This window comes from Glycine soja, chromosome 17 (genome assembly GCF_004193775.1).
Source record: "Glycine soja cultivar W05 chromosome 17, ASM419377v2, whole genome shotgun sequence".
NCBI lineage: Eukaryota > Viridiplantae > Streptophyta > Magnoliopsida > Fabales > Fabaceae > Glycine > Glycine soja.
In genome coordinates, this window is record NC_041018.1 from 40512661 (window position 1) to 40525659 (window position 12999).

At 30.6% G+C, this 12999-nt stretch overlaps 1 protein-coding gene across 1 annotated transcript; it reads left to right on the forward strand.

The window, feature by feature from the left end:
- Positions 1 to 3241: 3241 nt before the first annotated feature.
- LOC114392337 (probable transcription factor KAN4) lies at positions 3242 to 8267 on the forward strand. The gene is made up of 6 exons (XM_028353427.1): positions 3242 to 4193; positions 4536 to 4612; positions 5108 to 5153; positions 5486 to 5603; positions 7460 to 7571; positions 7701 to 8267. The coding sequence occupies exons 1-6, from the start codon at positions 3707 to 3709 to the stop codon at positions 7851 to 7853; spliced, it is 993 nt and encodes a 330-aa protein (XP_028209228.1). The 5' UTR covers positions 3242 to 3706; the 3' UTR covers positions 7854 to 8267.
- The last annotated feature ends 4732 nt before the right edge of the window (positions 8268 to 12999 follow it).

Consider the following 12999-nt stretch of genomic DNA (forward strand, 5'->3'; position numbering starts at 1 on the left):
AGTTCTGCCACGTATGCTACTTATAAATGGATATGAAATTTACCCTATTTATGCACGGAGAGGGAAAAATAAGGAGCGAAAGAAAACATTTAAAATTTGAAAATTTGTATTGTTTCATAGAAGAAGAAAAAATATATAAAGGAAATTAAGAAAACAAAATTTGAAATCTCTTTTCATTTTTCTCCGTTTTAAATTTTATTTTTCTATCGGCCTAACAAAATAATTTTTCTATCTATCAGGACACTGATTAATGAATCCACAAATAAAAAAATATTAAAAACTACAGTAAAAATGTATTTGCAACAATAAAAAGTTAATGTTTTAAAGTGGGATGTTTAGTAAAAAAAGATTTCTAATTTTAATGTTTTTTCTTCCTTTTTAGTTTTTGATTTTCTCATCCAAACAAATTTCCCTCTCTTATTTAATTTCTTTATTTCATCAAAATTTTAGAGTATTTTGTGTCTCTTCTATAATGTGTTTGGACACACGTTTTTAAGGCACATATCGCGTTATATTTTCACATTAAATGAAATAAAAACGCAACCTAAGTTTCAGCTTGATGTGGATCAAACGTTTCGGGACATCAAACCAAAATATGCACTTAGTGCATAATGGAGAGAACGAGTTTCAAAAGTCCATTTGGTGTGAAAGGAACAATTTATTGATTTCAGAAAGAAAAAAAAAACTTTCTTTTGGTGTTTCTATATAACCAAAAAGAATTATATTCCATGCTTATAACAGTTTTGGGCTGGGTAATTCCTGTTCAATGATATATGTAATCATGGTTTTATGGAGTCACAGTAAGGATAAGTCTTCCCTTACACGTGCAGTTTCTTATGTATCTTATATGCCTCCTCATGGCTTGTGACTTTGGCATTTATTAATATATTATTTCTGCCTATAATTTTTTGTATATCTTTTTATTATCTATTTTATCTGTTTCTTTTTCCCATTTCTCTCTTTCTGTATAAAGTAAAAATACCATACAAAGTTAAAGTATAACTAACATTTTTCTAACAAGAAACAAACATAATTATTGGAGTTTAAAGTCAACACCTCACATCAGTTTAATTGTATGAATAAAACACTTTCTATGCTGGTTGGTAGGTTGATTTCCAACTTTTTAAAGTTAGTTTTGGTTCTGAATTTTGTAAATTCATTTTTAACTTTAATTCTAACATATTATTAAAACCTTAGTCTTGATAATTGATATTATTATACTTCCCACAAATTAACCTCCATTCTCGACACAGGTAAGATCTCGCGCATTGATTAAATAAATATAAAAGGACCACCTTATCTCTAACTACAATATGGTCTTGATAATTAAATTTTCTTTTCTTGAGCCAACTTTTAAAATAAAACGAAGGATAAGGGTAACACACACACACACACATATATATATATATATATATATATATATATATATATATATATATATATATATATATATATATATATATATATATATATATATTGTATGTTGTAAAGATAACAAATATATATAGTAGAAGTAATAATGTTATTGAATCTAAAAGAAGGAATTAATTTCTCGTAACATGATAAATTAATATTCAAATTCTCGCTGAAAAAAGACCTTATATTTAGTGTTCGATCATAGATCCAAACATAATTATTTTCAAAAGAGAAAACCAGTGAGAATAAAGAAAAAAGTTAAAATTCTTCTTGTAAATTTGATTTTTTTATTTATTGTTTTGATATATAAATATATACTGAACTCGAGAGTCCCTTATGGCCAGCATCATAAGACAATTAGTCAATTACTATAGAGAACAAGGAGCCCGGTTCGGTATAAATTTGGTGTCACAAAGTGAAGATGATGGTTTTGGAAAAGCATATATATATATATATATATATAGCTGTGTTGCATAGGAAGCACGTTAGAGCAATGCGCCGAGAGATATGACAACATAGTTGAATGTGGGGTGAGAGTAAATTGCATCTGCATGTCATGTGGGTCTGCGACCTGGTGTCGCCGGACATCACACCCACACTCTGACCTACACACCCTACACTCATATATACTCCTAGTCATATACACATATTCCTTTCCCTTAATTAACACAATTTCTCACCTGCACCAATTTCTTTTCAGCTCAATATTTTTAGTTATTAGCTAGGGAGATTCGCACGTGTACAGCTCGACCTTTATTGGCCACTACATCATTAAACATATATACCACTCATACTTACTAACCAAGTCTTGAAATTAATTAATTATAGACTTATAGAAGAGTATGTGTCTCTGAAAAAAAAAATAATGATACTCATTTTATATGAAAATGAAATTTTATTTATAAACTTGTGATTTTATAAGAATATATATATATATATATATAATAAAATGTTTGTCATCAGAATCCTAGAGCTGGCTTTAGTTTGAGTTAGGGTTGGACCAGGACACGAAGAATTTCAAACGTTAATTATGGACATAATTTATGTGCTTTCTTGTCAATTTGATGGGGTTTGGAAAATACATACATATATATTGTAGGAGCTTAATGCATCAACAGTCATTATACTGTGACCATATATAGCCATATGAGTTGAACCTATATAGCTTGGTGGAGTTATCCTAGAACTAGAAAAATCGATATGAAGGGTTTAAATGTTTAATGACACATATCTGCTGCTGCATGTAACAGAACAATGAAAGGGTGAGGTTTGAGGGGTGAGTTTTAATTAGAAAGAGGATATTTTTTTGGCCTCCCAGTCAATCCTGGTTCATAATAAAAATGGGAATATTCCAATTGAAGAAAATGCATTAAAAAGAGATAAATTAAACCCCTGCATAGAAACAAAAAGAGCAGGGAATTTTAAAGGGTCGCGATCCGTCGTCTTAAACTAGAGACTCAATTCCCATTCCAATATTCCATTGAATAGTACCCATTTTGTTTTTCTCGATATTTCTGCCTGCAACCACCATTAATATCGCTGCACACTCATCCCTTTTTTTTAAAATTTTTTTCACCACAATATTACTGTGAATTATTTACTAATTTTATTATTGATTAATTTTTACTTAAAAATCTGATTAATCAATTTTAATGAAATTTTTCATTTCAGTTATATTTATTTTTAATGTATGAAACTTGAAACTGAACACTTAGAGAAAAAAAGAAAACAAACTCTTCCGGTCCCTTCTCTCTCTTAGTCACATTCATTCCCTCTCTCTATCTCTATCTATCTCCCAGCTTCTACAAATAACAAGTAACCTTTTTCACTTACTTTTCCTTCAAACCACCATCCCCAAAAAACTCTGAATCCTTTCTCTTTCTCTTCATTTTTTTATTATCTGACTAGTAGTGACAAGTAGTCCCTGGAAAATTAATTACTCGATCTCTCAGTCTCTCAACTTTAATTTTTTTCCCTATGGCAGTGTTCTTTCAACCCTAGTGGGGATCCTACTAAAAAGCCTACTATTGCCTTACCAACACAAATCATAAGTCACTCATGATATAATCAAAGCCCTTAATAAAACCCTTCCTTTTCACCTCTTTCAATTCATTCCTTTCCATTCCCCCCTTCATCAATTCTTTGCTTTTCTGAACTCGTGTTTTTCCACATCACATCCCCAATTAAACTCTCAAGTACTCTCACCCCTTCTAGCTATTAATAATTTCATTACCTTTTGTATATTTCACCCCCTGAAAAACAAACCTATTAGCTAGATCTTCTATTCTCCATGTTCACTAATTCACAAACGGTAATGCAAACCTTACTATCATCACCTTCGGCGGAGCCAGACCTCTCCTTAAACATAAGCCCTCCCTCTATTTCAGATTCCGAAGCAGCCAAAGATGTTGTTGGAAGCTTTGGAAAAGTGCTTTACAGTGATATTTGTTCAACTTCTGATTCGGGTAGTAGTGGAGGAAGTGATTTGAGCCACGAGTTCCACAACCTTGGTCATCATCATCATCGTGAGCCCACATTGAAGTTAGGCTTTGGAACCGTGGATTTGAATCCGCATCATCATCAAGTACAAGGTGTTCCAAGAAGCTTCAATCACCACCACCACCTCCTTCAACCTCACATCTATGGCCGCGATTTCAAACGAAGCGCAAGAGTAGTTAATGGGGTCAAAAGAAGCGTTAGAGCTCCTAGGATGAGATGGACCACAACCCTCCATGCCCATTTTGTTCACGCGGTTCAACTTCTTGGTGGCCATGAAAGTAAATTCATTACTAAAGTTCATGTTTGATGATTAAGTTAAATCCGTCGCTAAAATTTAATGACGCCAGAATTAGTAAGGAAAAATCATCACTAAATTTGGTTGCTAATCCATTGATTCTTAGTGGTGATAAAAGAAAAATCGTTTTTTTCTTCTCTTTTCTGTAACTATTTTGAAAAAACTTTTGATGGTTGAACATGGTCTAATATTACATGCTAATGGTGCTATGTATGAGTAGTTTGATGGTTTCTTTATTATTGTATGCAAAAGCTAGATGCTTTTGAGATAAAAGCATAACATTTAGGTTACGTCTAATCTTGAGTTTGTCTTGTCACACTTGCAGGAGCAACTCCGAAGTCTGTGTTAGAGTTAATGAATGTTAAGGATCTAACCCTAGCACACGTCAAGAGTCACTTGCAGGTGGGGTTGTACTCACTATTCATTTTCCAATATCTCTCTCTTTCTCCATTACATTTCTCTTTCTCTCCATAGTCTTTGAGCTTAATGAGTGAAGTTCCCTTGTTTCTTCTTCTTTCAATTAATTTCTGACTAGACAGAACCAAAGAGAGAGAAAAGGAGTATAGTTAGTCCTTATAGCTAGGTTGCCTCTAGTAGTGGGGAAGGTAGAACCAAGGACCAGGGACAAAAGGGGTATCTAGAAATTAATGTAATGTAATAATCTTGGAAAATGTTTGATGAACGCTCCAAATGCTATCTTACACCTAGATAGAAAATAAAAATAGAGAAAAATATGTATAATAGGATTGATGATCTAATAGGAAGAAAGAAATAGAAAAAAAAAAAAGAGAAATATTGATGATATGTTTAAAATAAAAAGTGTTTTTGGTTACTAAAAAATCTTAGCTTTTGTCGACTTTTCTTCTCATTTTTATTTTATGCGGATTGTTCATGCAGATGTATAGAACAGTGAAGAGCACTGACAAAGGCATCAGTACTGCAGGTAAATATTGAACTTTGGGGTGTTATGTTATGTTCCTGCTTCTCAAGGACCCATTTTCGTTTCTTCTTCTATTATTATTATTATTATTATTATTATTATTATTATTATTATTATTATTATTATTCTCTTTGTTTTTTTTTGAGATCTTTGGTGATTCGGCTGTGACAGAAAAACTCTATGATTTGCATCTAGTACTGTTCCCCGTTAAAAACAAAAGTGATGTCTTTGGCATATTGGACTGTCTTCAAAGTTCGAAGTCCTCAAGTGAATTATTAAGCTGTGGTGTCTGATAAAGGAAGAGCAATGGCTCTATTTGTTGATGAATTTTGCAGGTCATGGGCAGACAGATATTGGATTGAACCCAAGGCTAGGGATTAATGTTCATCTGCATGCACCTTCACCTATTTGTGACACACCGAATTTACCAGACCCAATTCAAAATTCACACAGGTGATTAATTATTCATATTAATTTGCATTCCATAAACCATATATATATATATATATATATATATATATATATATATATATATATTCTTTTTTTACGTGTTTTTAGTTTTTATTCACTCCGAGTCCTTGTTGCCTCCTAGCTTGGTCTCGATGTTGTTTTCTCTATACAAAATTAATGTGAACATGATGTTTGACTTGTTGACTCATTGTGATTCAACTGCTGGACCATTAAGCTAGCTATGCTAATGTTAATGTACATGCACGAATTTTCAGAAATTCCTTCTGTTAATTGGCCCTTTTGTTTAATTTCTTTTTACCATTATATTTTAGAGTAATAGTACTTGTAAACTTCATTTTTTTGGGTATATAGGTGGAAGACAAAAAAAAAATAAAGAAAAAGATCGAGAAACTGATAATTATATGATGATAAATGACGTTGTAAAGAAATAATAAAATAAATAAGAAAGAAAAATAGACTGAAATGAAAGTAAGATAGAAAATAAATTGATTGTATGTTTAGTATTTTCCTTTTTTTACAAATTTTTTTGTTAACATCAGTACAAATTCAGGTAATCAAAAGTTAAAATTTTGTTATTTAAAATAAAAAATATATTATAGTTCTATATTTTTTTATATAAAAAATATTTTCAATAATTTCTTTTTAAATTTAGTTACTTAAAATTAATTTTGAAGAATGATATTAAAAAAAAAACCATACTAATTGAAACTGTCTTAAGGAATTAATTACAGAATTGATTTTTTTTTTTGTAAAATATAATGTGAAGTTTAATGATACACTAATATATATCCACTATAAAAAATTTGTTTATTATTCCTTAATTAGTGTTTCTCGTCTGCAAGACTTTATTTACAAAACCTTTTTTTTAATTCACGTGTGTCTTTAGCTTTTTGCTTATCTTTTTTATTACAAGCTTCTATAACGAGACTTTACCAGTACATAGATTTTGATGAGTAAAACCTAGGGTTTCTATAGGTATATCGTATATATGTAGGTGGTCATTTTCTACGTGGACTCTTGATAATGCTTTCATATTACTCATCTATTAGATCGTCAATGTATTGACATTTGATCCCAATGCGTAGCAAAAAGTCTAGTATCTGGTTCAAATCTCTATGTGTTACATATATGCCACACTTTTTTAAGAAAAAAGTAAAAGTGATTTCGGTGATACAATATGAACTTCAAAGTTCAATTTAAATGGTAATTGCCAGTGATACCAGGTTGATATATGAGCATAAAATAATTGTTGGGTTCTTACTTGGTTGTGGAACAACTAATCCACCACCTTTTTTTTTTTAACTCTACCACAATAATAATATAATAATAATAATGAATTATCATTTTTTCACACACATGAATGAATAATCAAGAAATTCAGTTGCATTCACTTACTTATAATCACTTGACACGTGATATAATGTTGTAATATTTGGTAATGTTTCGCTACCAAAATTGAGCTTACCAACAAAATTTGTTCCTCGCTTAATTATGAGGATTGGATGTACAAAATTCACTTCTTTCCCTTTCCGGCCGGCACCTTCATAATAAGATCACATAGCTTCAACATCTCACTCTCGTTAATTAATTCCACGCCAAATTGAAACATTGGAATGTTTACATCACATGTCATCTTACCTTCCAAAGCCAATAACAAACTCCTAGCGATGCCGTTTTAAATTGTATATATTAGAAATTGGATTTTGAATTTGGAGTTTTGTTTACCACACTACATATTGATCATGAGTGCGCTAATGAATGGACCCATTTTTCATTAGTTTCTTTTAATTAGAACATGTTTACTACCTTTTATGCTAATTTGTTCTTCCACTTTTCAGGACACCGTGGCAATCATCAATAGAGACAAAAACAGACAACAGTAGACAAGAAGAACCCGAAATCGGTTTGACGTATTCTCACCTCAAGGGAAATAATAATAATGAAACCATGGTAAGTTTGGGACGACGCAAAAATGGATCTAGCATGTGGCTTGTAGTTTTGAAATTGCATGGTATTATGAATATTCTAAATGGCTTATGTCACTCACTCACCAGTGTAGTAATATTTTTTCTTAAACAGGTGGATGGGCACAACAATTCTGGAGGGTTGGATTCTTCCCCTTTGTCACGTTCCTCCGAGGCAATGCTTGACCTTGAATTCACCCTTGGAAGGCCCAATTGGCAAAAAGACCACCCCGAATCATCAAGAGAGTTAACTCTTCTCAAGTGTTAGAATCAAATTAAGGGTGTTGTTAATTATTATTCTTAAAGATATTAGTTAAGGAACCAAAAGAAAAAAAAATATTTATTTTAAAAATCATAGGAGATTGAAAAAATTTTTATGGACAATATAATTTTATAATTCTCAATATTTTTTTTAATTTCTTAACCAATGTCTTAAGAATATATATTAATATTTATCCTAATTAAATAAACACAACACTACATCACACATTAATTCACATCACACCCCCTTAAATTTCCTTGTCATTGAAACACCGTACTAGATGATATATGTGGAGGGAAGAAATTATAAGAGATGAAGGGAAATTATTCCTTGTGAATGATTTTTTATTGGTGATGTATATCGTTCTGAGTTGTGTCTGGGGAGAGATGAGGAATGGGATAAAAGGGTTTTGCTAGAAAACATATGCTTCAGTCCAAAGAAATTCAGGCATATTGTCTTTGATGTCATTTTCGGTGCAAGGTATATACAACATTATTATGAAAAAAAATTAGAATGGCTCTTTCAGGGCATGGACCATGGGTTATAGTTACGCGAAATAGGACCCATTTGAGAATGCTGATATTGGACAGGTGGGTCACGTTTTGTGCCAGCACCATCATAACATCGTTCTCATCATATCTGTACCCGAGAGAACTTTTATATATATATATATATATATATATATATGAAGTTAAAATTACTAATGCAAACTGTTGTTCACGAGGTTCCATACTCACCAATGTTGTTCATTGATGTTTGAAGCACACACCACTTTCTAACCTTTTCGTTAACTAAAATTCCCAACTTACTTTTTCTCCCTTCTTCTTCCTTTTATAACCTTTTCCTCCCATAATTCGTATAAGTTTTCTTCCTGAGCTTTGTTATTCGCAGAGTCAAAAGTACAACAGATATTCCTCAAAATATGAAATTTGATGAAACTAGCCACTTCATCCATCGTTTCACTCTTGTATAACAACAAACCAAAAGTCATTTTCAACCTTTGTTTATTGAACTATCGAGCATCTCATTAATTCTTTTGGCTAGGGTTATTTAAGAGTTTAATATGCATATATATTCCACTAATATATATCTATTAAGAGTAGTAATCAAACATCATTCTTAAGGCTTGCTATGATTATTTATAGAAGAAGAAAATAAGAAAGAAAAAAAGAAGAAAAAATAAATATGTTATAAACTAAATTGGTAGAAACTCTTTTCATATTAAACATTTTAATTTATGTTTAAATACTTTTTTAGTCTTTATAATTTAATACTTTTTATTTTATTTTTTGTCCTTATAAAGTTTTTCAGTCTTACAAATTATATTTGTTTTATTTTTTATCTTTATAACGCTTTAGATAATACTTTTTTTCCTGTTCAAAGAACATTAACGACTAAAAATAAAAACAAACATAATTTATAAGGACTAAAAGAAATTGAAAGGATAAAAAATAAAAAAACACTAAATTACAATGATTATAAAGATATTTAAACTTTTAATTTATCTATAAGCTTATTTTGACTTATAAGAGAAGTTTGTTTTATCTTATTTTCATTATTCTTTTCTCTTCTAAGTGTTTATAGAGAAATTTATCCAAATAATGCATGATATGATTTTTAAGATAATTATTAGAAAATCAACAAACTTATATTATATATTTTGTGATTAAAGGATTGTATAAAAATATTTAATTTTCACTCTTAGTGGGTAATATGTAATATTTATTATTCTATTAATATTTTTCTCATCCACCAACTTTACATACAACTGAAAAAATTGCCTGTGTGTTTGTGCATAAAGTTTGTGTTGCCAAATTATATACATTTACTTAAGTGCATGCTTAAATTGATTTATCCTGAAATAAAAATAAAATATCTCATAAACGGTATTATAAACAATTTTTCTAAAAACAAAACGTAATTGAACAAACAAGCATACTGGCTGATAACTTTTCCTTTTCCTCAGTGCTTTGTGAGTCTTTTTGCTAGTACGTATCAAAAGGTCTAGTTCTGTCCATCTGTGGCTGTGGCCCATTAGAAATCTTTTCTTGTGGGCCGAAGTTCGGTTTTCTGTTTTGGACAAATTTTAAATCATCCAATATTGTAAGCACCGTCCCTTCTTGTGTTGTAGAAAATTGAAGAAGTAAACCTACCTGTGTTATGACTTCTGATTTATGAATTTACACTGAATTCTGTCATTGACAGAAAGAAAGAAAAAACCTGAATCCTCCCTCTGTCCCGAGTTGTTCATGATACGGTTATTTGGATTCAACACATGCAAAATGAGTAGAGATAAATTAAAAGTAATATAAATAGTTGATTAAAAAAAATTAACAATTGATATTTCAGTAAATTTATGATTTATTCTGTAAAAAAAATATGATTTATGATTAAGATTGCTTATTTTATCCTTTAAGGTGAACTACTAACTTTACAGGAGTTGGATCCCAGTTTTCTTTAATTTTTCTAGAGGGTACATAATTTGCCAAACAATTACTGGCCGATGTTATTTATAACAAGAAATGTTGGCTTTAAAGTTTTGATGAGGATAGTTTTTTTAAAGGTATGAATTTGATCATTGTATGGGTTATGTTGGCTAGAAGTGGCGAAGATTCAGTCCTACGCACGATAACTAAAGTGAAAGAATGTATCTTTTTACATATACATTTTTAATTATATTAATAGATTAATATAAGTCAACGAAATATTGATTAATTGATCGTGACATAAAATAACAATATCGATTGATTAGACTGCTTGATATTTATGGGAGCAAAATGACCAGGTTCGTTAAGAAAACGAGTCCATTGTGGACCAGACCAAACTTAACAAACTTCTTTCTAATTTCTTAGTCAGTCTAAAACAAAGTTTTATTGCTTAATTAATAGTTAGTATTGGTTAAGCCCTAAAGAAACAAATAAACACCGAGTGTTTAACTTTTCCTTTTTCCTTAATTAGAAAGTCTCTTTCTGTACGTGTCAAAAAGTATCCGCTGCATGCCGCAGCCCATTTGAACACTTTTCTCGTGGGCCGAAGTTCTCTTTGCTGATCGGCACCGTCCCTTGTGTTGTACGAAAAATGGAAAAAAAAAAGTTATAGGCCCACCCATATCGTACGAAAAATGGAAAAAAAAAACTGAATTCCCTGTCCTCATATTTTTCTTTTTGTAAGGGAGTTGTTATCATGCTACTGTTTCTTTAACCTTTTACAGGGTGTCATAATTTTCCAAATAATTATTTGCTGCTATTTATCACAATAAAAATGTTGGTTTTTATGTTTTGATCATGGTTAAGTTTTTTCAAGATATTAAGTGCTTTCTTGCATGGGTTGTTAATATTTGACTTACAACTGAACACACACGTTGTTGTCAATTGTATAGAGTAAATATGTGTTCGTAAGCAAAACTAATTTAGTTTAAATGTTTAATGCGATACATTGTGAATATATATCAGTTTACACATGTAATTAATTCAATCCTTTCACTTCCAGATTCCTACAATAATTCAGCTCCCATGCCAACTTTTTGCTGCATGGCTAGTATATTATACCAATTTAAATGGTACGTACAGATAGAGGTTGGACATGTAACGAATTAAGTTTGAATTCTCATTAAGACAAATACGCATCTTTAGTGCTCGAGCCTCGAATGCCATCAAGTTAAGATTTTATGGTTCAATGGGATGTGATCACACAACATGATTCAGACGTTTTATTCTGCATATCCATCACATGAACAGATCAAATTCCTGACAGTAGAGAGCTTAAGATAAACAAAACCTCTCCAACACTATTAAAACTCTCCCATACCATTAGTGAATGCTGCAATTATTTCACATATAATTCTTTAGGATTCTAGTAGTGTACATAAAATGCACCATTACATAGACCAAGCTATTACTATTTTTTGTGTAAAATCACAACGATATTTTTTTGTTCTTTTTTACAAAGAAAATAAATTAAGTTCTTAATTTCTATAAAAATAAAATAAAATTTAATATAGTATTAGCTTAAAAAGAAATTAATGGGAACTTTGTAACCTTCGCTTTTGATAACTGTGCTTCGACATAGTGGAGATTGATAAAAAGAACTATATTGCTATCAACTACAGCCCATAAAGAATTAATTAAAGATATAGTAATATGTTTATTTATTTTTTTTATAATAACTCGAGACTTTATTTAAGGAGATTAAAAGTTTAACACTACTCAAATCAATAACTTGACAGTAATATATTTATCTAATAAAATAAGATAAATCCTATTGTAAAAAAAATAAAAAATAAAAATTGAAGTTTGCAATACACATCACCGGCAGTATGAATGCCTTGATAAAAACTCTGTTCAAAAAGCAATGTTTGTGAGCCATTATTGTCTGCCCGTTATTTTCAAGACATTGGGTTGAACATAGGAATGTTGACAGCATCAAATTACCCTATTAGACCATTCGTAACTCTTTTTTGAAGAGGACAATTCGTAACTCTAGTGATTATAATTAATAAATATATATTTTTAATTTCATGACCCTTTTAAAATAAAAATAAAAGAAAAGGTCACTATAAACTTAATGTCTCCTGGTCTTTTTTATCATCAAATAGGAGAAATAACGACAACAATATATAACAATTCTCTTCATTTAAAAAGAAAATATCTATCTTTCCATCTAAAAACTCTTAAGTCCTACTTATACCTCAACAACCACAAGCACCTTGCACGGCCCAAATTCATCAAAAGGATTAAGAAGAAAAAGTATACACAAAAAAGAGGACAAGCAAGCTATGTAAACATGTACTAAGGTATATAGCCTCTCTGTCATGTGCAAAAGGATTTGTAACAAATGTGGGGATAAAGTCTCAGTAACAAAAGGAGTCTAGCAAAGAATCATGAGACAAGTATTTTTCAGACGATAAATATAACCAATAATAAAATTGAAATATTTGGTAAAATGAACTGCATAATTTTCCACCGGTTCCTTATCTCCAAAGGAACAATATGCTCATCTTTGAAAGCTTGCACTACCAACATTGAATCACATTCTAACCACAATTTCTCCAACTCTCAATGGTCTTGGCAGCTGCCAATAATTCAGCAAAAAGAGCATGTTTGACGTGCCTATATTGAACATCCCTACATGTACATAATGGTTTCTGAAAACT

Coding starts and splice junctions, on each gene's coding strand:
- LOC114392337 (XM_028353427.1), top strand. CDS start 3,707: ATGTTCACTAATTCACAAACGGTAATGCAAACCTTACTATCATCACCT. Junction 4,194..4,535: donor ACTTCTTGGTGGCCATGAAA/GTAAATTCATTA, acceptor TCACACTTGCAG/GAGCAACTCCGAAGTCTGTG. Junction 4,613..5,107: donor ACGTCAAGAGTCACTTGCAG/GTGGGGTTGTAC, acceptor TTGTTCATGCAG/ATGTATAGAACAGTGAAGAG.